General features: G+C 38.4%; 2 protein-coding genes across 3 annotated transcripts in view; both read left to right on the top strand.

Annotated features, from left to right (window-relative positions):
- Positions 1–7,535, top strand: part of cpb1 (carboxypeptidase B1) — a 9,486-nt gene extending 1,951 nt beyond the window's left edge. The window contains exons 2-11 of the mRNA XM_015393138.1: positions 51–126; positions 327–451; positions 552–651; positions 746–847; positions 942–1,046; positions 1,140–1,250; positions 1,340–1,430; positions 2,432–2,634; positions 6,779–6,863; positions 7,080–7,535. Of these exons, the coding sequence (XP_015248624.1) occupies positions 51–126; positions 327–451; positions 552–651; positions 746–847; positions 942–1,046; positions 1,140–1,250; positions 1,340–1,430; positions 2,432–2,634; positions 6,779–6,863; positions 7,080–7,267 (1,186 nt within the window). The 3' untranslated portion in view covers positions 7,268–7,535. The remainder of the gene's footprint in view (positions 1–50; positions 127–326; positions 452–551; positions 652–745; positions 848–941; positions 1,047–1,139; positions 1,251–1,339; positions 1,431–2,431; positions 2,635–6,778; positions 6,864–7,079) is intronic.
- Positions 7,536–21,581: 14,046 nt separating this feature from the next.
- The window catches only part of LOC107096482 (glycogenin-1-like), a 10,747-nt gene continuing 6,019 nt past the window's right edge, over positions 21,582–26,309 (top strand). For both annotated transcript variants that reach the window (XM_015393145.1, XM_015393146.1), the window contains exons 1-4: positions 21,582–21,696; positions 22,797–22,932; positions 23,046–23,220; positions 23,320–23,482. In XM_015393145.1, the coding sequence (XP_015248631.1) occupies positions 21,690–21,696; positions 22,797–22,932; positions 23,046–23,220; positions 23,320–23,482 (481 nt within the window). In that variant the 5' untranslated portion in view covers positions 21,582–21,689. The remainder of the gene's footprint in view (positions 21,697–22,796; positions 22,933–23,045; positions 23,221–23,319; positions 23,483–26,309) is intronic.

The raw sequence follows: 26,309 nt of genomic DNA, 5'->3' as shown, positions 1-26,309 counted from the left end.
TATTATTATTATTATTATTATTATTATTTACATCATATCTTTTCCTGCAGAAACAAAGTTTTCCGACTGAAGCCAAGCCTTGATGCACATGTGACCCTTATTAAGGATCTCGCTAAGAGCATTCAGGTACATGTCTACTTTTAAATTTACATGAAAATTCTCTCAATATTTTGTTTACATTTTTTTCTCAAATGTAACTAAATATATCTGTATGAACTCTGTCATCATCCATTTAAAACCTGATATTCAAAAGTTTTATTATTATTATTAGAGAACTGTATCTGAACATTTTATTTCCTAAACGTGGACTTTGCTGCCACCTGCAGGTTGACTTCTGGAGCCCTGACAGTGAGGATTTGGTGACCATCGACATTAATGTGGATATCCATGTCCCAGCCAGATACCTCGATATGGTGTACACCATTTTGGAGCAGAGCGGCATTGAATATGAGTAAGAATATGAGTAAATAACTAATATTTACCAAATTGAAAATTTCTGCAGACATAATTTAAAGATGAAAGGATTATAACTCATCTGGATCACCATTCAGGATCTTCATTGAAGATGTTCAGTCTGCTATCAATCGCCAGGCTAACAGCGGTGCCTCTCCTAGAGCTCACAGCTACACCAAGTACAACACCTGGAGCGAAGTACGGAGAAAAAACAACCTCAATCATGACAATAAAACACATTCTGGAGTCATTTAATGTATGTATGTTATACGTTAATGTATTTATCGTTCAGATTGAGTCATGGATCAGCTCCATTGCCTCCTCCAACCCTTCCTTGATCAGTAAGCAGGTCATTGGACAAACATATGAGGGACGTTCAATGCATCTCCTGAAGGTAAGAGAGTCTCACCAAGTACTTGTAAATGAGACCAAACTATTCATGAATTTAATGCATTGTTCAATCACCTTACTGAAACAAACAAACACAGCTTGGAAAGTCATCCGGCTCAGCCAAACCCGCCGTTTTCATTGACTGTGGCATCCATGCTAGAGAGTGGATCTCTCCTGCTTTCTGCCAGTGGTATGTGAAGGAGGTAATTAAAAAACTGAAATGTGTGCTAAAATGCATTCCGTTTAGGAGCATTTTCTGATTAAACTTACCCCTATCCTCTGCACATATTATTCAGGCTCTGGAAAAATATGGCAGTGATTCTGAAATGACCAACCTGCTCAACACCATGGATGTCTATGTTCTGCCCGTCTTCAACGTTGATGGCTACGTGTACTCTCACACAACCGTAGGTTACAACCTATTTGACCTCAAGTTCACATAAACTAAACCTAATGGTATTATTGAAATGTACTTTTATCCTATTGTGAACAACAGGACAGGATGTGGAGAAAGACTCGCTCTAGGTTATCCGGAACATCTTGCAGGGGAACAGATCCCAACAGGAACTTTGATGCTGGCTGGTGCAGTAAGTGCTAAAACTGAGTTGTATCTTAGACGGAAAATTGAAAATCACTAAGCTCACAAATATTTGAGAAGAAGATAAACTTGTCACATAACTTTTTTTTGTTGTTGTTGTTTTATATTATTCTGATCTAATATATAGAAGCTGAGATAATTAAAAGCCTTCAAGCAAAGACAAATTCAAACATTGTTTAAAAGTAAAATAAGACAAAGTAGAGGGGAATAACAAACGAATAAAGAAAAAAATACATAATTTTGTACAGTCTAACATTAAATCAGTCTAAACCTTTCCTGTTAAAGATCTGTTAGGATTACCAAAATTATTTTATATAGTAAATAGCAGTTCAGTAGTATGTCCCACCACCTTCTTCAAATGCAGAAGTTTACATACACAGCAGAAACAAAGGCTGAAGTTGATCTCATTACATCAACTAGGAGGTTAGAGTTTGGGCACAAATGGATCTTCCAAATGGAGAATCAAACTAAATTAGTAGAAAATGGTTTAAGTGCAGAAAAGTCAAGAAATGGAGAGGTGAATAAGCATATACATAAATAAGTGCTAATCTCATCTCAGTGAAAAGGCATTAGCTTGAAACGTGTGAGTCAACAAGCAATCCAGCTCTTCCTGGAGGAATAAGACAAAATTACAGCAAACCAGTTGGAGAAGCAGGTACAATAAACTTTTACTAAATAGAAAGTGTTAAATCTGGGGAACGTTTAGGATTATTTCTCTGATAATTCTTGTGTTCTGGCATGGAGCAACTGGAAGAAAAAAAAGCAATCATACTAGACCTTAAAACGAAAAAAGATTAATCTGACCTTTTTTGCCAAAAGCTTAAAATGAAGATTGCTTTTTGAAGTTTGCACGTCTTTGTACAGTGTATGGAAACATCTGGTTGAAACTGTACTTATACACGCAAAAAGAGACAAACAAAAATAAAAACAAGTGTAACAAAAAACACTCTATCACTTTATAACTAATGGCTTTTCCCCCTTTTTTCTTAGCCATTGGAGCTTCCAGCAACCCCTGCAGTGAAACCTTCTGTGGAAAAACTCCTGAGTCCGAGATTGAAGCAAAGAACGTTGCTGACTTTATCCGCAGCAATAAGTCCACCATCAAAGCCTACATCACTGTGCACTCATACTCTCAACTGCTTCTCTTCCCATACTCCTACAGCTATGGTCTGGCTGCAGACCACAGCGAGCTGGTGAGTCCATGGAGATTTACAGTCTAACCTCTGAATCATGATGTTTACAGTACATATATAATCCAGGGTAAATGGATTTTTTATAACTAACACAAACCATGAGACACCAGCGAATCACTCTTTCAAGAGGGAGCAAAATCTAAGTGGATAAAAACTTCTTGTAAAGTTTCCAAATGTGTTTCCAAAAGCCAAAGTATGAACTCAACCAGCCACATCACTGTGTGACTCTTATCTACAGGCCACATTTAGCTGCTGTAAAACATTTACTCCCCACTTGCATGCCTCATTCTCATGGCTCTTTCACCTCTCCCTGGGGCATCCTGAGACTGCACAGTAAGCAATCACACCCCTACTCTCCAGCGCTCACAAGACTGAACCTCTCTGCCACGGCTCTGCCCCCTCTGTTGCTCACTTGTGATTCGGCCTCTTTACAAACATTTTCCCAAACAAAAGAGCTCCAGGGATCCACCATAACTCACATGTCCCCTTGGAAATATAATTTCCTGCTCATGCCTCTTAGGGGGTTTCATTTCCTTTTAGCAACTTGCTTAAGCTTTTTTTTTGTTTGTCCTTTTTATATGTTATTGCAAAAAAAAGAAAAAAAAACGCTTCGGGTGAACATGTGAAAAAAGTATATATATATATATATATATATATATATATATATATATATATATATATATATATATATATTTATACAACAGAGAGGTAAAATTGGATATCTTATAGGGCTGTTCGGATCTTGTTCAGGGCAAATTGAATATTAGACCAAATGTTAGATGTAGCTTATAGTGGCTAACTTCAGCAAAATGAAAGAATTTCATATGATAAGAAATGAATGGCCAGATGCAAAGCAGCCACACCAGTTGATTCATCAAGCTATAAACTAATAAAAGTTTAATTTTATGTTCTTTTAAAGCAAATTATTACTAATATATGTCTATTATTTCTTACCTCTCACTGAAAAAAAAAACTAACAAGATATGCAAGATATTGGGGGATTTCTTACATTGACAGCAATTCCAAATAATTTAATCACTATAGCGCTGCTGCACTCCCTGCATGCATTAGAGTACCTAATGCCCCGGGGCACCAAAGAATCAGGCTATTAAACCATCACAGATATTTATAATAGAAATGTAAAAAGCTTGTCATTAGATAAACAATTCTGTCCAGTAGCGTTCTCATCGCAGGGGCAGAGCTGGAAATTTGCAACAGTTAATTATTCACATCAATATAATAACATTCAAGATGACAAACAGAATCCATGCTCTTTTTCAGAATTAGGTTTTTTCTATTATATGGCTCTGCTGTCTTCTAGGGCTCCTCTATGTACTTTGAGATGAAAAGCAACAAACGCAAATGTTTAATTTAGCCAGCATAGATGTATACAAATTATTCTAAATTTCTCAGCAAAAGCTTTATTAAAATTTGGTCTGTCTTCTGTGATTTTGGAAAACATGGATTCTGTCATTTTCCTATTGATACTGTAAGAATTGAGTAGATTGACCCCAAACTAATTTTGGTGCCTATCAGTTTTCTGACCAGCCCTTGAAGCACAAATTACATTTAAAACTGAATTAATTAAAAACTTATTTTCTCCAAACATCAATGTTAAAGTCTAATTTATATTATTACAGACTTTCAGTTCTACAAATTTTAAGACTGTTTAGTTTGGGTAAGCTGGGGGAAGCCCAAGGCGCTCCCAGGCCAGCATAGATCTAGTCCCTCCAAGGTGTCATGGGTCGTCCCCTGGGCCTCGTCTCGGTGGGATGTTGCCATGAACACCTACCAAGGGAGGCATCCGGGGGCATCCGAAAAAGATGTCCGAGCAGGTTGACTCCTTTTTATGCAGAGGAGAAGCAGCTTTTCAAGCAAAGCCTCTCCTGACAGACTGGGCTTCTCACCCTATCTCTAAGGGTGAGCCCAGCCACCCTGCGGGGAAAACTCATTTCAGTTGCTTGTAACCATGATCTTGTTCTTATGATCAACATTTCATGATCATATGTGAGGGTATGAATGTAGAACAACTGGTGAATCGCGGACTTTGCTTTCTGTCTAAGCTCCCTATTCACAACAAAAGACAGGGCCAAGGTCCACATTATACTGAGCAATTCATCTATCGATTTGCTGCTCCATCCTCACATCATTCGTGAACAAGACCCCACTTGAACTTTACTACCTGAAGCAGAAACTCTCCTCCAACTGGATGTGGGGGAGAAACTTTTTCCATTGGAGAACCATGGCCTCGGACTTATAGGGGGTTATTTGGCAGCACACACCATACATCATCAAAAAAACCAGACAAAATCTGCTGGTCCCCAAACCAAAGCCCCTGCAGCTCGAGGCTGTGCCTAGAAACCCTGCTTTTGAAAATGGATTTTCATACTACTAATTGATTGACAGACTTATACTTGCAACTGAGGTTGGTTTTGGGTTGCAGTAGTGGGGGTGTGAGGGGAGGAGCGGGGTTAGCTGGGTTGCTGTGAGTACCGCATATTTTCCTGTCAAGTGTTTTTTTTTTTATTATTATTATTATGACCACAACCTTTGAACGATTTATAAATGAGACCCCAGGGCTCTGCCTATTCCAAGACATTCTTGCTCTTTTTTTAATCATTCCTTTATAGATTGAACTGGCATATTTTGGGTCCCTCTAATGTTGCAAGGTCCAATTCTGCTTTAGCTTTATGTTTTCCATAAATGGTGTAACATTTTCCTTCCCTATTCACTGATAAATTGTATCTTTTCTGGTGGATTTAATGATGGTGAACTGGCTAGGTCCTTCTGCAGCAAAGCATCAGCAAACAATAACTCTTCCATGTCAATGCATTACTGTTAGATACAGTATGTGCTTTTCTGGGACATTGCAACTCGATTATGTTAAACGTGACCTACATTCAGGTTTTCAAATGTTTAAGAGTTAGACTCATCAATACAATGAGTATCGTCCCACATTGCAAAAACTGGTCAAAAAATTAGTACGAATTTCAATTGATTTGAGCTGATAAGCAAAAGTATCTGTCAATTGAATGAGTATTTAGACTCATGAAATAGACAATTATATATAGGCAAGACGGACTGTGGGATTGCTCAAAAATGTTTATTCAAAACCAGAGGGTCAGAGTATCAGCAGCTAGGGAGTCTGAGGCAGGAAACTGGAGAGAGGAAAACACAGGTTAGTGACCACAAATCTAACATAGGGAGATTATGAACATGAGTCACTAACCTGGCTAACGCGGTCAGCCCATAGCCAGAGAACAAGGTAGGATCCAGCAGGTGGGCTGCCAACAAGATGTGGCAGGAGCCGCCCAGAGTGTCCAAGATGCTGAAGGCAGGCTCAGAGATCCTGGAATCCGAAGCCAGGTCAAGCAAACAGATCAGAACAAGAACAGGCATTCTCAGAGATCCAGGAGTTCAAAGACAGTTCAGGCAAACCATTCAGACGGGATCCGGCAGGCTCAGAAGTTGAGGGGCAGAATAGGTCAGACTAAGGTAATCAGAAACACTCAGGTATGCTAAAAACAACTCACCACTGGCTAGACAGAAAAAGAATAATCTGGCTCTCATGACTGGATGCAAGCACCTTAAATAGAGGCAGGAGCAGGTGCATCAGATAAGAGGTCATAAGAAATAGAGTTAGACAGGTGAGAGAAATTAGTATTTAAGCCAGTCTTCAGTGCCAAGATCATGACAGAAAATGGAGGAAAAAAACTACTTTAAGTCCTTTACCATGTCTGTATTCTCCATGGGAAACCTAAGTCTGTTTTCTGGTGTGTTCTTCTTAAAGCACTCCCCAGACAGGTGATCTTGAACAGTCTCTCTATAATTTTTAAAGCCTGCCATTTAAAATCAACAGAAGTGGGAGCCTGCTGTCTGTGCTGTTGTGAACTTGCTAGGACAGCCAGACATTGGTATGTCTGTAGTTGTTTTGGATAGTTGAATGGAATTAAAATTATTTTGTCTCCTACTGGAATCAAAAGCTGCTTTTGAGCTTACCATGGTGTTTATTCTCATCTTAACAATAAGCCTGAAAAATATTTAAGGTTTAAACAGATCACACCTCCTTTTTTTACTCTTCTAACAATTTTGCTTTGTGTGACCAAATCCTATAACAGATTCTTAATTGCTTTCTGCATTATAGATGAGCGTTGCTAAAGGAGCCAGTTCTGCTCTGACTAGTCTTTATGGCACCCGCTACACCTATGGACCAGGTGCTTCAACTATATGTGAGTACAGCCAAACTAATACATTTGTACTGATCTTTGAAATACTATGGTTGACGAAAGACAGTTAAATTCTTTTAAACTCTGCATAATACTGTGGTCTTAAGAATGAGTGTCAGCTAAGAAGGTGGACTTTCTAAGAAAAAAGCAATGAACATCATCTCTATCGGTCAGCATATGGTGCACTGAGTAACTCCCTCACTCTTTATTTGGACTTAGACCCCGCTGCAGGAGGCTCCGACGACTGGGCCTACGACCTGGGAGTAAAATATTCCTACACCTTTGAATTGCGCGACACTGGTTATTATGGTTTCCTGCTGCCTGAGTCTCAAATCAAGCCAACTTGTGAGGAGACCATGCTGGCTGTGAATTACATCACCTCCTACGTCCTGAAGAACCTCTATTAAAAAGTGTAGCAGCGAAGACTCCTGCCAACACAGCTCCATCTCAGCTGACCCCCACTACACCCCCACCCTCAGCCCTCACAACCACAAGCCATGTTTTCACACAGTGTTTGACAAAATGTCAGGATGAGTGGAACCAATAAAGTCAATGATCCATCCAAGCTTGTTGATTCAGTTAATAAGGGATTTAGTATGTCAGCAAAGCCTTCCACTATTCCACTGTTGAAATATATGAATTACAGAAATACCCAATAAATTGTATTGTGTGAAAACGTGGACAATGGGGAATGGAGAAGAAATTATTTTGAAGAGTTCTCATTCAATAAACAATAAATAAAAAACACCAAGACATAATACAATACTTCGCAAACTTGACCAATCAGGGTAAAATAAAGTGCTGTGTGCAGTAGAGCCTATAGGGTTTTAGTCTATTAATCATAAGAATGCGGCAAACAAATATTCTGCATAGAAAAATTATCCAGTTTTATCTATAGAAATAATAACTTTCCATTGTCCAAAATTATATAGATATTGTATGAGCAGACATTTATTTAAATACAGAACCTCCTGTTACTTTGGAAAAGAATGGCATATAATATGTGCAGTGTGCAAACCGTTTATATTATTATTATTTTAGGACTAAAGTTGGGATTCTTGCATTCTCAACCAATTAAACAATACCTTAGAATCTATTCAGCACATCATCAGGGTATTCCTGGAGGTAGTTGAGGAAATTGTGCATTAAAAGTCTGATCATCAACAAACTCTGAGCTCTATAAAAGAGTAAGCTAGTATAAACCTAGGTCAGCTATGACTTTCCTCCATTTTTTTCATAATTACAAGATCTTATATTATAATTCTGAGATCCTGCTCTCACAATAACATCTTTCCTATAGATATTTTCTTGCAATCGTGACATCATGTCTTGTAACTCTGGCATATTTTCTTGTAATTAAGAAATTTGATGTTGTAATTGTTTCATCATGTCTCATATTATTTCTTCTCCAATATTTACAAATCATGTTTCTGTATGACATATTTCTTTGTGATTATGAATATATGTTAAACACATATACAGCACACACACACACACATATACACACACATATATATATATATATATATATATATATATATATATATATATATATATATATATATATATAAACAGTGGATTTGTAATTAGTTCTATAGTGCTAAGAGTTAATAATCTATCAATAAAATCCTTGCAACAACAATGAAAATCTTGTTGTATAATGCTGTGTCCATTCAGTTAATTTAAAAGTCAAAAATAAGCAGTAGTATTCACATTGATGAACATAAGTACTGATGTCAGATTGAACACTGTGACTGAAGTAAACATTTATATGAGAGGTAGCTACAGCAGCACCAACCAGGCAATAAACTTTTTGTCTCACTCCTATCAGGAAATCAGTTCAGTAATATTGCATCACAAACAAATAGACTTAACAACAGTTTCTTTTCCAGAGCTGCAAAGGGAAAAGACACCAAATATCCCTCTTACGAGGTTCCATTTGGGCCAAAAATGCGTTCTTGTGTGTTTTGCATACAGGTCATAAAAAGCCTACAAGGTTTGAAAATTAAGCTACATTAAAGAAACAATCAGTCCAGGTACCCGTAGAGAACCATTGCTTAAAACCAAGGATTACTTAAATTTAGTCATTTTTCTTTGGGAATAATAAAGTATATTTGAACTTAACGGAATTTGGCTGTAAAAGGTGGAACAAAATCAAGTCATAACAAAGTTGCAAAAGCATAATTTGTAAAAAAAAAAAAAAAAAAAATATATATATATATATATATATATATATTCATTCTGAAACAGTATCAGTGAATCAAATAAAAAAAATTACCCCGCAGAGTGAGTGACATCAGCCAGTGAAACAGCCACTATTCCGAAAAATAACAGGTGCTTCATGTTGACAGCAAAGCTAGCCATCCCGAACAACACTTATATCCATTAGTCCTTCCTCTATGTAATCATCCTAATCTAACATGGATCCTTATCATAGATTTTCCCAGAAACCCATACTCTGTGCACCTTTTTTTTTCAATTCCCGGTCAATGATTAATATGTTATTGGAAACTCTAACCAATATCACCTGATTTTTACTTGAAAATGAAACAATATCTTGAATCCGTGTTTATTTTAGGTGCACTGGAAAATACTGAATAATTTATCGTTCTTTCCAGGAAACATCACTTAGCAGGAAGCAATTATTTAAGATTGTACTAAATCATCAGTTTAATTATAATTGCAGGATTTATCTATACCACATAAGACACTGTCAAATGTTATCTTAGTCAAACATCCAATGAATAAAATTACACAAAAATTGCAAAAGGTCTTGTTTTGTACAGCTGCTGTCAGAGCATACTGTGATGCATCACAGCTCCTCGACACTATTGTAACCCGTTGCCTCAGGCACCAAGCAACTTATTAGTGAAGTCTTGAAATGTAACATTGCTACACTCTACAATAAAAGTTTTGTAAAAGTATTTGGTTGTCTCTACTGATGTCAGTTAATGAAAGACCACTTAAAGGGGTCATGCAATGCAAAAATGTTTACATTGTCATAGATGAATAACGATAGTTCAGTGGGTGAAATGGACATACGAAGAAGTTCTAAGCCCATCGACACCTCCTTTCTCTGCAATGAAGTGTCGACTGATGGCCGCTGACTGGACCGGACCTAAGCAGATAGCCATTAGCCGCCCGTCCTCAGCCGGAGGAGGGGGGCTGGGAGCCAATAAGGCAGGCGGGGGAAGCACGGAGCCACCGGTGTCCAGGCTACTGTCACCGGGTCGGGTTCCGTCGCTCCGTCCCCTGCTGGCTCCCTGCCCCCGTCCACCGGGGCTCCCGGACCAGCCCCTGAGCTGATGGTTTGGTTTGAATGCTGGGTGTGTTTTGACTATGTGCTGATGTAGTCGTCCAAAATCCCGGGCGATTTTAAAAATTCCTCCCGGACAATTTTTTAGATATAAAAAGTAGGACATGTCTGTTAAAAGGAGGACGTCTGGTCGCCCTACCATATCAACACATTTCAGTGCGTGAGTACTTGTTGCGATGCTTCGTCTTTGCTCAGTAGCTTTGCTCGTTGTAAACCAACCAATCACAAAATATAGCTCATCTAAATATTCATGAGTATACCATAAAAAGAAGAAAACCTTTTTCAGCCCAGCCAATGTTACACACCCTATTGAGAGACCTTAAGGATCAGCACCAAATACCCTATATAATTATTCTATGACCCCTTTAAGGTAACAGTATCATTGAGTCTTAATATTGCTTTAAAAAAAGAAGCTTATTGTCACAGAACAATTTTGTTTTTTCAGCTAAATTTAGCTGTCATGGAGATGAGCTCAGGAGTATCTCTAAAGGTGCCGATTATTACAGTACATATCAATTAGACCAGCGGTCACCAACATGGTGCCTGCGAGTTCCCCATGAGGGCCTAATGGGGTGCTCACACCCTCTCCTAAAAACAGCACAACTCACCAGTGGGCAAAGATTTAATTTTTTTTTTTTATTCTGTCGCACATCTTTTTTAAAGAATTTATAAAATATGCCATCCTTTTAATCATACAGAGTATTTAAGCATTTATACAGGTTTCAAAATGACAATATCATTAAAGAAAATTAGGAATTAAAAGAGACAATAAGAAGAATGTTTATAATGTCTGAAGTTAAGATGAACGCTCCTTTCTTCTTTCCTTCCCTCCCTCCAAATAAAAAAATATGTTCATTAAGTATGAAGTACAGGTGAATACTGATCCCTGCAATTCATAGGCCAGTATTGGTAGCCCTTCCTATGACTCAGTACCCATGAAGTTGCCATCGGCCTTAAAAAGGTTGGTAACCCCTGATTTAGACTTTTCCAGTATTTACAAGTTACCGGTATTAGTATTTTACTGGTAACTTACTGAGTCAGGGTTCTGTGTAAATATAGTCAGAACTGGTGGGTACTGAGAACTCACTCAAAAGAGGCAGCAGCTGGTTCGGCTCTGCACTTGAGGTAAGAAAGGACAACAAATAGTCCTTTAAGCGCTACATTAAAATGGCTTTGTATGAGTCACCTAAAAAACTCTTAAGGCTATTCCTTATTTTATCCTCTGTTAACATCATGTTTCATTCTGACTGGAAAAAGCTTTGTCTCAGCCATTGTTAATTTTTTTAGCTTTTTTTTTATTTAGTCTTAGTCACAATGACAAAAATCTATTTTAGTCTTAGTCATATTTAGTCATTGCCTTCCCAGTTTAGTTTTTTTCTTAGTCTAAATGAGGAAAATCAATTTTAGTCTTAGTCAAATTTTAGTCATTTTAGTCAACACTGTAAATAATAGAACTTCTCCACGCACTGCTTTTTTAACATATATATCACACTGTACAGGATAAAAATTCTTCACACACAGCTTCTCTTTTTCTCTAATTTATTTATATAACACTGTGCAGAATAGAACTTCACACACTGATTCTCTTTTTCTCTATTTTATTTATATAACACTGTGCAGAATAGAACTTCACACACTGATTCTGTTTTTAACATATATCACACTGAACACATTGAACCTTTTGTCGGCTTGTTTCATCATATCCACAAAGTCTTCATCCTCAATAGTCCTTGCAGGCAGGCTTTTGCTCAGGAACCCAGAGTGGAGGCTGTGGGGATCGAACCGGGTATTTGCAACCTTCTCAGAGCACAAGAACACTCACGATCGAACACACCCTATATCACACATAAACATTGTAATCACATTAGATTGAGACTTCATTATAGTTAAGGGAATCTTGAGTGGTCTTTAAAAAACTAACATTAGTCAAACCTACCCTAATGCTGTTTGGATGCTGCTTTCTTTGACAGTGTACACTTTTCCACAGCATTATTTTAAGCCTCAACACACATTAATATGTTGTGTTTTTTCTAACGTTACTGGTTACAATACTGACCAAGATCTATGATGCACTCCTGTGTGTTTCGTCAGTGGCTATTTAAAAATAGAGATCTTCGGTATCTGGTCCAGTGTAAATTTATTAATGGGATGTTTAACTAAGACAACACAGGATTCTGCTTTATGTGGTAAAGAGAAGTCACGCTTTTTTTGATAAACTGCTCATGTAGGTATTTAAATATTTTTACATTTTTTATTTTATTTTTATTTTAATCAGTGGGCTGATTTTGTATTTATTCAGAGATAAAGTAATATATATATATATTTTTATCATTTATGTCTCCTACAAAGAAACATAACTTATTATCCAGTACATTTCTTTAATAAGCATGGCTTTAATAGTTTGTTTATATTTAAAGTAATAATCAAGAGACCTTTGTCAGTTTCGATAAACATATATTAAAAATTGACTATCAGAAAAAAGCACAACAGCTGTATGTAGTTGGTGAGGGAAGATGTATGATTGGGATACAAGTTAGATTAGATTGGTTAATATGCAAAGGCCTGATGGATATATGTACCGCTTGAGATATCTAGTTTTACTGCCAACTTGAACTTCATGTTGATTTTTTGATTGGTGGCTGTTGCTCTCTCTGATTTCACTCACTTCAAAGGGCACTTTTTTATTTTATCTTTGATAATGAGAATCAAATAATGCTGTTTTGCCAAGTAGTGCTTTACACATATGCAGAATATATTTTGGTGAATAGGTTAATAAATATGTTAATAGAAAAAGAAAAGTTGTACTGGAAGAAAACCATTGCAATTTTTTTTTTAATTTTAAAAAGTGTTTCTTTTACTGTTGTTTTTATGTTTTTTTTTAAGTAAAGCCTATTTTCACCACTTGAACTAAACATTTTCTATTTAGAAATGTTTATAAATATTTAGATATAAAAATATAGATATATATGTAAATCTAAACTTTTTTAGGTATTATCAGTGTCATGGGCAGTGACCATCTAGAGCAGAGGTCATGGACTAGCGGACCACCTGCTGGCTAATCCCAACCCAAGCTGATTTCAAAAATCTTTAGATTACCGCCTGTTGTCCGTGGACGGTGTCTAACTTCACCTGTTAACATGTTAAAGCCATCCAGAGCATCCGGGACCAGGCTACAAGTGATACAAATTAGCCAATGAGCTGTCAGTCTGGGTTGCTGCTGCTTGCCACCTTTAGACACAGGAGGCAAACCTGTGGCATGCTGGGCGATGGGAAAGAAGGAGAAGACGATGAGAAGAAGGAAGCAGATAAAGGCTCTGATCGTCTGCCTGTTCTCCGACCTCCAGGACTTCAACATCTGGGACACTCTGGGGCAGAGTCTGCGGTGTCCTGGCCAACCTTGTCCTCTGGACACGTACTGAACTTTAAGAACAGGTTAGTTACTCAAACATTCATAATCATCCTCTTCCACAATGACGTGGTCACTACGTGTTATCATCCTGCAGAGGTTTCTTTCCTAAGACGCCCTTGCCGCAGATCTTTCTCTCTTAATAAATGCTTTTTTGAGATATCAAACTGTCTGCTTTGAAATCTGAGTCCTCTGTTCTGAGCTTTGACATTATTTAAAGGTTTAAATACAGTGGGGAAACTCTCTCCCACAGCATATTTCTATTTACTTTTTTGCTACTGATACAATAGAACAATAAATAATACAAAATACATTGAGCAGTTTTTATGTATTTAACAGCATAACAAGTTTATATGCAGTTGATTTTTTTTATTATAGCAACTCTTTAAGAATATAATGTAAATTAAAGTTTTAATTTCCTTAATCAAAATGATACAAACTATAGTGTGAGATGTTTTCATATCTTTCTTACAACTGAAGCCAAAGCTTGATGACCATGTGACCCATTAAAGATCTGGCTAAGAGTACTTAGGGTATGTCTGCCTTCACACACAGATGCTAAACACTCCTTTTTTGTTGCAATAAATGTTTTACTTTGTTTGTAGTTGATAAAGAAAAAATAAAACATGACCAATGTTTTTCAAAGAATATTCCAAATTTATTTGAATTGCTCATCATTTTTAATGTGTAAATCCTAAATTTAACAGCACACATTTGGATGAACTCTGGCATCATCTTTTAACAACTCAATATTGAAAGTTTTATCCCAGGATTCTATCTGAACCCCTTAATTCATAAACAAAGACTTTGCTGCCATCTGCAGGTTGAATTCTGGAGCCCTAACAGGGAGGATCTAGAGACCATTGACATTAATGTCAACATCCATGTCCCTGCTTGATATAGTGCACACCTGGGGTCACCAACACAGTAACAGCAGGCACCAAGGGGCCCTCAAGGATTACATGGGGTGCCCTCAGCAACTTTTAAAAACAGAACAACTAACCAATGGACTGGTTTTGACATTTTATTTTTTTTGTGTTGCTCTCTTTTCTTAATAATTTATAGAGCATTTCATCATAGAAATTATATGGAACACTTAAGTCTTTATAGAGATTTGAATTATTATTTTTTAAAGAAAATTATAAATAAATAAAAAAAAAAAAAATATGATTATTATGTAGAAGTTTAAGTGAATGGTGACTCCTCCAGGTCAAAGTCAATATTGGTAGCCCTTTCTATGACTCTATGTACCCATGAAGTAGCCCTCGGCCTTGAAAAGGTTGACCCCATGTTGGAGCACAGCGGCATAAAACATGAGTAAGTAACTAAAATAGTATTTACCTAAGCTTTAATAATGTCATAATATTTTAGATTGATGCATGGACAAGCTCCCTTTCCTCCTCCAACCCTTTCTTGGTCAGTAAGTAGGTCATCAGAGAAACATGAGGAACATTCAATGACTCTCCTTTCTTTGTTTTTTATTGCATTATTTTGATCAAATGCATACACAGATGCTTAGACAATTAAATGCTTTTAAAATAAGATTTATCTTTTTTTTTTTTTTTTTCTGGAAAAGCTAAATCAAATCAACTAGGTGGAAGAGCAAAAAAATAAAGGAAGAAGAAACCATGATAGGAAAAATCAGAAATCTGATATTTACACATAATTGTATATGGACATATTTTTTTTAACAGTAGATCTGACTAAACTGACTAAAATTCAGAATAAGAGCAAGAATAAGAGCAACAAACTTTTTTTGACATTATAATTTTTTATTTTTCCCCTCATTTATCTCAGCCATTGGACATTCTAACAAGCCCTGCAGGGATAGCCTTTAGCAACACCAAGGTGTCGATCGAGGCGAAGAATGTTGCTGACCTTATCCACAAAAACAAGCCCTCCATCAAACCTACATCAGCATGCACTCATACACTCAGCTTCTGCCCTTCCCCTACTCCTACACCTTTCATCTGGCTGCAGACCATGGCAAGCGGTGAGTCTATGGAGACACTGTCTAAAACCGCAACATTTGTCTGTCTTGGACTTCCAGAATAAAAGGGTTCCAGAGATCCGGCAGTAGATCATGTGTCCTCTTGGAAATGTAATTTCCTGCTCATGTATGTTTCTGGGAGTTTCATTTCCTTTTAGCATCTCACTACAGCTTTTTGGGATTTTTTCTGTGTAATGCAAAAAACAAGGTTTTGTTTGAACAAGTGCAAAGAAAGTATAGATAAAGCCAGTGAACGTGGAGAGAACCGAACACTTTAAAGGGTAATTGCGGCTAGGATCTTGTTCCAGACAAATTGTTGGAGGTAACTTATGATGGCTACTTTCCAGAGGTAGGGACTGAAGTCACATGATTTTAGAGTTAACTTTAACAAATGCTCAGATGCATTTGGTTTGACTTGGACTTTTACACTAATAACTTGTGACTGTTTACCTAAAAAAAAGACTTTATGCTAACTCAAAATGTTAAGTTTGAAACACCTACTAAAAAGTGTGCAGTGTGTAGTTTCATCCATCTTGGATTAACAAATGCAGTCTTTCTTTATTTCTACCTCTTGTACGTACAGTATGTCTGCGACAGCTTCAGCACAGCCAATCAAATTAACCAGATTTTTAGAGTATGTAATTTTCAGCAACACCTAACAGTCAGATTGCAGCGATGTACTGTAGCTATCCCAGGCCACCTGTAGCCTCTCCTGGGCCCTCCGCATGGTTTTCCCAGCAGGTTTCTCCAATCTTTAATGGTGCTGCTAAAGCCGGGCATACACTGTCCAATTTGTTGCCCTTTTTAGGCCGATTCTCCAGTCATGCGAGAATTTTTTGATCAGGCCGAGTTTCAGCCTCCTCGGGCGTCGTGCATCATATATACAGGGGGTAAAGAGGGGCAATTAGCATCTCACAACCACCCACTGATCAGGAAACTTAAGGTCGGTAGAAAATCAAACATGTTTAAAAAATTAGTCGGCCGTTGTAAGAACGCATCAGAGCATCAGGCCGCACAGTGTGAGAACATGCATCGTGAGCTGTGACCTTTTAAACCCTGCAGTTTTGTCGTACAGTTTGAGCTGTAGCCTGCAACGATTGAACATATCAAACAGTGTATGCCCTGTTTAAGCCACTGATCTCTATTTATTAACTCAATAGCTTATAGGCCAAAAAATTAAAGCCACCTGCCGCCATCTTGGTACTCCATACTCTCACCGAGTCATGGCATAAAAGTACTGACGTGTGCATTTGGCTGCAAAAGCATGCAGTTTTATGGCTCCGGGAATATGCTTCACAGGTAATTTATAGAAACAACCAATGATCAGCATCTCTATAGATCAGCATATGCTGCACTGTGTAACTTCCTGGCTCTTTATTTGATCTTACACCCCACTGCAGGAGGCTCCGACGATTGGGCCTACGACCTCAGAGTAAAATATATCTACACCTTTGTGTTGGGTGACAATGGTCACTATGGGTTCCTGCTGCCCGAGTCTGAGATGAAGCCAATCTGTAAGGAGACCGAGCTGACTGTGAAGTATATCACCACCCACTTGCAAAAGACCTCTATTAAAAAGTGTAGCAGCCAGGACCCCTGCTAACACAGCCAGGACCCCTGCCAACGCTACTCCCACCACCCCTTACAACCTCTAACCAATCTTCTTCTGTGTTTCCATGGATACGGTCACCTCCAGCCATGTTTTCTCATTGTGTTTGACAGAATGTCAAGATAAGTGGAAACAATAAAATCAATGATCCATCCCAACATGCTGAATTAGTTTTTTTTTATTGGTGTCCTGAACTCATTGTTGAAAGATATGCAAAAGAGAAAAACCCAATTAAGTGCAGTGTGCATAATAAAGGCGGGTCAGCAAAAAAATCCTTTTTTAGATTCAAACCATAAAGCCATGTTACAATGGATTATGTTTGTCTGTTTTTCTTGCTTTTTTTTAAGATTTCAGTCCAGCAGCACAGTAAGGGCTCTCCTTGGCATCATCTCTGCTCTGCCAAGCATCTGCCTAAATGTGGACAAACTCTTTCAAGAGGCTGTGTTACATGAAATCCAAATGAACTGGAGTAATTCAACAAAAGATTAATGCGAAAATATTATAACGTTCCACTATGGCAACCAAGCACCAGGCAGTTTACCCTGTTTATTTGGGTCAGTATAAAAAACAGCTACTGACAGAAACAACCCTCCTTCCAAGACATCCCCCTCCCAGTTCAAACCTGCAACTACCCAAATTTAAAAAGACAGTAACTATTTAACACACTTTAGAATAACATCCATTACGATTAAAATTAAGAAATTAAAAGGTTGCATTGTCTATTGTTAAAGCATCAAAACAACCCTCACATACCTAAAGCTGTCCACTTGTTTAATAGCAGCTGTTGTACAATTGGTGCAGGGTAAAGGGAATGCAAGTAAGTCATATAACTGAAAGGTGAGTCATTGCACAAGGATATAAACTCATCTCTCCATTTTATGTCAATCCAATGGACCTTTTTTATGTAAAGCCCTCATTAAAAATGTTGTTGCTCCTCATCAGTATCAGGTTATTAAGTTGCAAAGAAATGTTCATCAATTTCCAACAGTCTCTGACAATAACTTTTTAAATTTTCGCCAATGTTTATTGGACTTATTCTAAAGGATAATTAGACATTGGAGGACCTCTTAATATCTGTTATTCATCAAAGAATAATTGGTGATCACTAAAGAGCAGAAGGGATCTTTGTAGTCTTTCAGTTTGCTGCGTATCTGATGGATCCAAAGAAGCCTTCAACTGAATCAACAATCCGAATGAAAATAATGTTGTGGTTTTGTTGTGAAGCTCCAAGTTATCAATAATGTCTTTAATTTTAAGAAGCATCATTCTTCACACACTTAGTGAGAGACAGCAGGCAAAAATCGTGGCAGATGCTGCTGCCGCACCACCAAAGGAGGTGCCAGACAGCCTGCCACGGATTTCTGTGACCTGCCACTGATTTTCATGACCTGCTACTGATTTCATGACCTGCCATGGCCATGAAGCGGGTGCTAGACAGCCTGTCTCTTTTGGCTATTTTGAATGACAGCCACGCTGCAGCAGATTGGTGCCAAAAATATTTTTTTTAGAGTTAAATTTCCCAGAGTACTTAGTATGGACAACAAAGAACAAACTGAAACCCTTCAGGCCATGCAGAATTTGGAGACAGATTACGATGACAGCTCTCCAGCTGAACTTTAAACCTTTCTTTTTGAAAATAAAAATTACTACGACAAGTTCTGCTCTGTCATTATTGATCTGCAAAATCTTAAGGTTTTTGCAAAATTCGAGTAACAATAATTAATCTTCTTGGCAGGTTTGTAAATAATAAAGTTGTCACAGCCATTGTAACTTCAAACACTTTCTGTGTCTACCATGGTATTTTCTAGCATGCTGTGGCTTCTTTGTGGCCAGGGAATTCTACTGAGTACCAGCGTGTTCTTAAGTATTTTATTTTCTTTAACAACTCACAGTAAGCTGCAGTGAGTCTTTGCCATCCTTCCAGCATGTCATATACATACATATATGACATGCTGCAGTATACAGTCACTATTTATTTTGTAAAACTTTTTATTAATTCAAAAACAATAATGACACCATCAATTGAAAGTACGTATTTACAAACAGTCAGTAGCTCATAACTGTCCTGACATCCCATTTGTCGATAATCAGCATTGCTTTCACAAAAACAGCAGCAGCCACCATGTGATGCTGAAAGCTTTTACAGTCAGTCTGGCATCTTGGTAGCATCCTGGCATCCTCTGGCATTATCGTGGCATCTTCATGGCACCCAACTGCCACTGACTACATAAGTGTGCCAATGTATTTTCACTAGATTTTTTTTCATATCACAACATTGGTTTTTCTTATCACCAGACAAACCACCCACAAAAACAGTTACCATTGTAAATCCATTTCCCTTCACGCTTAATCCCGGCTAGGGTCACGAGGGGTGCTGGTGCCTATCTCCGGCTGTCTACAGGTGCGAGGTGGGGTACACCCTGGACAGGTCGCCAGTCTATCGCAGGCCCACACAGAAACAGAAACAGGCCAAACAATCATTCACATACACACTCACACCTAAGGAGAACTTAGAGAAGTCAATTAACCTAACAGTCATGTTTTTGGACTGAGGGAGGAAGCTGGAGTACCCGGAGAGAACCCACACATGCAGAGGGAGAACATGCAAACTCCATGCAGAAAGACCCCAGACCAGGAATTGAACTCAGAACCTTGTTGCTGCTGGACAGCAGTATATCCACTGCGCCAATGAGCAGTAACAAACTCTTACCTTATAACTTTTTTTTTGTTTATACATTTTCATACATTATGTTAATCAAGCACATCATTCATTGAAAGTACATATAGAAGAGGCATAAATAACCCCAAAATCAAAGCATTTGCCCATAAACGGTAATGGAAGTGCGGCAGGTGGCCTGTCGGCTTAGTGAAGCCTTGTGGCAGGTACCAGGTGAAAGTTCTACAAGCTTTTATTAGAAATGATATAAATAAAATATAATTACTAGGAAGTTTTTATAGACTAACAGGCATCTATAACAAATCGTTTGCCCAAAACAGCAACAGCAGTGCGACAACACCCTTGGCACCTTTTTGGCAGTCGCATGCCAGTGAAAGTGTCTTCGGAAGTGCCACTATTCTCCAGCTGCCACTCGAACAAGTGCAACTATTAGAACTAGCTGTCACAGGAAGTGCCACTACCAGGTAGTGCTGCCACAAATTGAGCTCGGCCCCTGCAGCTGTGGACTACATGCCCAACTCCGCTGTTTCCTGAACTTCAGGCAGCTCCTTTGTTTCCCATTTTTTCATCATTCTATGAATAAATTAGTGCAGGATTGTCTGGTCTCAGTAACCATGATGACATTGGCCAGACACACCTGGACTAATCGGTTTGTACAATGATGAAAAAACATGAAACAAACGATCTAGCAAAATTCAGGAAATAGTGGAGGTGGACAAGTATCCCATGAGCCCAAGAGGTCCCAGCCACCCTAAGAACAGAATCAGCCTTCTAAAAACAGTTTGTTCAGCTTTTTTATGTCACTGGCTCTGATGCCGCTAATCCAATGCAGGCATCCCCAACCTCGGTCCTCATGGCCCGCTGTCCTGCAGGTTTTAGAGGTTTCCCTGCTTTAGCACAGCTGATTATAATGATTGCAGTAGACCAAAAGCCTGTTAATCAGCTTTCAATTAAAATCAGCTGTGCTGGAGCAAGGAAACCTCTAAAACCTGCAGGACAGCAGGTTTCGAGGACCGAGGTTGGGGATGCCTGCAATAGGGGACTGCTGATCTTACAGCAAAAGAAAAAGGATATCAACTTTCTCTAAAAGTAAAATGTGCTCTGTCCTTTCATGCACAGCACTGTTGTTTATTCAGTCCATTTCAGCTCCCCATCCTCAGCCTCTGGTCCACATTCTAAACACCCAATCATATTAGTATGTATTGTTATGAGGGGGTGGACACAAACCCACAAACCGTGGCGAGTTTGTTCGCTAAAATAAAAACAAAAAAGAAAAGGTTTCCCTACATAAAAATATCTATTTAAATACTATACAAATGTTCTCAACTAAAAACTGCTTTTGATTATATATTTTTGACCACCAGATGGCGAAAAGAATAATCATACTTTATAAATTACCTCCTAATATGGCATTAAATGCTAAAAACCTAATAGCTTTGGTAAACTAACGCAGAATAATTTCTATGAGTTACCTCAAAGGGAAAAAAATAAAAATTCAATGCCTCCTTTAAGGATATATATATATACATGTACATATATATATTTATCTTTATTTTAAGAGAAAAGGTGCATGCAGAGAGACATCAGGAGCACCTGGTATTTTTTTTTTTTTTTGCATGCATGTCTCTGGGATTGTATATATGTGGGAGCAGAGCAGGAGGGTGTGAAGGATCATACGTTGGGTGTGTGGAGACCCTGTCACGTGACCTGCCACTCTCCGTGGTATAAAATCACCTCAGCGTGTTTAGTCAGCCCTTCTCTCTGCACGCAGAGCAGCGGTGTTTGAGTGCGAGCTGCCACAGTAGCTCGGTTAATACGTCTCCTCTCAGCCATGGCAGGTATGTAAACTTTTTTTGCACTTTATCAACCAACCGCTGTTGTTAAACAGAGCTCACATTTCCTGAAAACTTTTAAGGACAACTTTTTCTTTTAAATTTGTGTAAATGTTACCTTACATTGCTTGTTAATTTTCAGATTAATTTGACACCTGGTTGTTTAATCTGAGATTGGGTTTTGCTTGAGTCCTAAGAGTTTTCACAGCAGACATGTTTGATTGCCTCCAGCTGATTTTAATGAGGGTGGAATTTTTTTTTTTTGTAGTTCTTTTGTGGTTTAAATATCTTAAACCCTTAATGAATATTAAACTTTTAAACCACTGACTGAATTACAAGGTGTATGCACAGATTTTTATCCACTTGTGTTGCATTCATGGACTTGTTACCTGCAATCAGAAGTTTTATAATTCATCCATACCCCCTGAAGTGACACAATCTGTTTAAATTGATCCTTTTCCATTTGCATTAACACTACAGCATCACAACCAATTGAAAAAGGGGGTGTGAGGCAAAATAAGGTGTGGTGCTGTGCTCTGGCTGAGGGAGAACTTTTCCAGGCATGCACAGTTAATGGGAACCATTGTTCTCAACTGACCCAGATTTAGATGCCTGTTCTTAAAAGTTTTATTTTTGCAGGGATACCTGCATTAGCACCATGAGATTAACCTACAGCTCATGTGGGAATCCTTTTGGATGATGTCCTTGCAAAACTATTCCAGTGATTAAATCATCCTAGCTTGTAAATTTATTTTAAAGGCAAATCCTTGTTTGAGGGCATGGTTTGGCAGGTAGTTTTTTTTTTTTTTTCCCCTTTCCTTTAGTGTAAAGCAGCAAAGTAGAGTTTGTGCAACTCTAATAAAATAAACCTTGTAATTTTACTTTGACACTTAATGAGTGTGGGTGGGGCCTTAGGGAAAGTTTGTGGGTAAAATGAAGAAATGCATTTGCCTCCAAATTGAACAGAAATGTGAATAAAACTTGTACAGTCGGATTCAGTTGGCAACACTTTTTAATCTTAAAAAAAAAGACAAATTATTAAAGCTTTTTCTCCTTTAGCATCTCTGATTTAGATTGCATTAAAAAGAATTTTCTGTTTTCTACAGATCAGGCTTTTGTGACTCTGGCTACAAACGACAACTATGCTCGAGGTGCTATGGTTTTGGGCAAGTCTCTTCGTAACCACAACACATCCAAGAAACTGGTGGTACTTGTTGGCCCACAGGTGTCTGCTCCTTGCCAGTAAGGAAAATAAAGTCCAGCTTTTTTGCCTGCTTTTATTCCTCTTGTTGCTCCTCTTGTCAGCTCTTGTTTACCACATGGATGGATAATTAATTACAAAGTTCTTTCATTAGGTCTGTGCTGAAGAACATCTTTGACGAGTTGAAGGTTGTGGATGTTTTGGACAGTGGTGACACAGCTCACTTGGCTATGATGAAGAGGCCTGATCTGGGTGTCACACTGACAAAGCTGCACTGCTGGACCCTCACGGATTACTCCAAATGTGTTTTCATGGATGCAGACACTCTGGTGAGCTTGAATGTTGTCTTTATCCCCAGAAGTTTTAACGAGCTGTGAAGGCTTGTGTAAACACATTTTGGCTTCATGCACTATGGTTCTGCATCCTAGGTGCTGTCTAACATAGATGAGCTCTTTGAAAGAGAGGAATTGTCAGCTGCCCCGGATCCTGGCTGGCCCGACTGCTTCAACTCTGGCGTGTTTGTTTTTCAGCCCTCTGTGGAAACGTATGGCAAACTACTTAAGTATTGCACAGAACATGGCAGCTTTGATGGTGAGAGATTTTATCTTTAGTTTTTAATATTGCTTTCTGCATTGTCCTTATACATGGTTTTTACAGGAGCTGTGCCAAAGAGCAGTCTCTCTTCAAAGTAGCATCTTAAAGGTTGTGAATTGTCATGTACTGTCCAGACAAGTGACCACCTCAGTCTAGATTTGATTTAAAATTAACTTAATTATGCAGTCTTTGAACCATTTTTAGAGCAGCATTCCTAGTCTCTCAACTCAAACGGGTTATAATGCCACCAATTTTTAAACTGAGGTTAGGTTTACTGGTGGATCGGCCTGCTTTTCATCATTTTGTTTAAGTAATATTGGCACTTTGGGTTCAACTTCATATGTAAAGTAAATTCTGGGTTGTATGATGTAAACATTGATTATTTTTAGCTTAGGGTCTTTATCATTCCCAGTTCCTGGGCATCAAGGGCCTCCTTTCAGACTTTCAAGCTCTGAGCTATTCTTGGAGCTCACTTGAGGTTGAGTAGAGGCTGCATCTGAGATGCCTTGTCTTGCAGACACGGGGTGGGTATAGTGTCCTCAACTCTTTATTTATTTTATCTTTTTTTTCTCCTTCTGACCAAGTTTCTGGGCCCAAGGCGAAGAAGGACCATTATAAATTGACCATAAATGTAAAGAATTTTATGGGGCCCCGCAGGAACTTGGTGCCCTAGGCACATGCCTAGTATTGCCTAATGGTAAATCTCCCCCCCCTGTATGGGGTAAGTGTTGGCCTTATGGTTAGAGCAGTGCACTTGTGCTCTGAGGAGGTTGCAAGTACAAGGTTTGAATCCCACTGCCTCCACCTTGGGTTCCTGAGCAAGACCCTTAACCCCACACTGCTCCCTGAGCGCTGCACAGTGGCTGCCTACTGCTCTCCAAAGGGTTGGTGGAAATGCAGAGGTAAATTTCATTGTGAGAAATGAAGTTCAATTTTATTTATCAATAGGTAATTAGCCACTCTCCACCACTTCTTGATCAGAAATAATAGTATGAAATTCAGTCTGCCCTCAAAAGGTGAGTGTCAGATTATCCTGTTGGTGAAGCAGAGTTAAAAGGATCTACAAGCTGATTTACCTCAACCTTATGCATCTGCAAAACAATGGAATTCCTCTTTACCTTTCCTTCTGGATAGAGTATGATGAGCACCATCTCTTGAAAGAGCTGATTCAGACATTGTTTTTGGACATGCAGTCACATCTCATCAGTGTGTCAGGCCATACAGTGCAAACACAAATATCCTGAGCTTTGAACTTTTAAACCTATGGTTTTGTCATATAAAATCTTTAAACGTTAAAGTATTCTGAGCTTAGTACATTTTTTATTTTATTTTTTTTCAAGGTGGGAAACCATTTGAGTGTTTAGGGATATTTGATCCTATTTTTATCCGTTTGGATAAAAATGGCAAGTAGTGCCCAGAATTTGGTAAACTTGACTTTTAAAAGCTGATGTACAGCGACTGGTTTGGACCTAGCTGAACATTGTATGTCAAGAATCCAATAAGCTTATGAGTTGTGGCGATGAAATGCAAACATCCAAGTTTTTGGTCTAGTCTGAAAGTGGTTACCTTTGTTAGTGAGGGGAAATGACCAGCTAGATTTCTTTTGTGATCCTATGAAAGATTAATCAGTCGCTGTCTTTAGAGGAACCAATTAGTCTCTTATGTAGGCCAGTTCTTTGAAGTGCTCACTCATTGCCGACAGTCTTCTGCCAAGTGGTTTAGACCTTGCAATCGTAACAATATAAAATGCCTCCTCCCATTCCACTCAAATCCCATAAGGTCCTTTTTATTAATGGAGTTGATATTTGGGTTTTCCAATCCGATGCCAGCATCCATGGCCAATGGCAGTCTTGAGTTGTGAAAGTTCCTGTCTGCTATGGCATGTGGTGAGTTTCCTGTAGCATTCCAAATGTAGTTTTTTTAAAATGTGCTGCCTTTCTGAACATCATGGATAACATGTGGGGGAACTAAATAAATGAGCAGTTGAACCCAGAGGCTAGATCTCTGCATCTGTGGTTCCATATTGGCTGCTGCCAAGACAAACTGGCAAGGTTAGAGGCACATTCTTTGAGCCCTGCTCATCCCCTCAAAATGAAGATTCTGTTCCATATTGAGGTTCGAAATCCCTAGACTGCAGGTCAAATAAGTTGTATAAACTGTAGGCTTTATAGTTTGTTCTGACAACTTTTAGGTGACTTGCTTCTGAAGGGGAAATCTAAATCTGCCTTAGAGGTCAGACTCATGAAATGTTAATTCACACTGCAGCTTGTCATCTGAGGTGGGGTAACATATCTGGGGAATGCAAAGATGGGTGTTGCACGGCTCTAGCATGAGAGGGGCTCTTTGGTTTTAAAGGATCTCTGCATGGAAGAGTAAATTAGCATCTGACTGGAGAGAGTTTACCAGGCGAACAAATGTACAAATATTTGTGTCCATGTAGATTATTTCAAGTTGACTGACTTTGAAAGGGGCTTAACATTGTTGGAGCTCTAGAAACTGGTTCATCTAAATTTAGTTTCACCCAAATCTACTTTTTGCCTTTCAGCTTGGTCTTTAATTATTTTTTTCCTGTTGCAAAGTTTGGGTCTGTCTAAATAATGCAAGTTGGTAAGGTAAAAATAAGCTAACGTAGAAGTGAATCAGCATTGGCCATAACTGAGAATGCAGGGAGCTTTCTTTATAGTTTATATAGCATAGGGACTTCTGACATTCCTATCAACAGTTGTCCACAATCCCTGAGTGACGCGACAAGTCGGCACAGTCCACCAAACTAAATGTAACAAAATGATTACTTGTCCAAATGTATGAAGTTTGGATTCCCCCC

Source organism: Cyprinodon variegatus, unplaced genomic scaffold (assembly GCF_000732505.1).
Source record: "Cyprinodon variegatus isolate N-32 unplaced genomic scaffold, C_variegatus-1.0 Scaffold626, whole genome shotgun sequence".
In the NCBI taxonomy this organism is placed as follows: Eukaryota; Metazoa; Chordata; class Actinopteri; order Cyprinodontiformes; family Cyprinodontidae; genus Cyprinodon; species Cyprinodon variegatus.
Note: the sequence above shows the minus strand (reverse complement) of the source record. Positions and strands in the feature narration are given on the sequence as shown.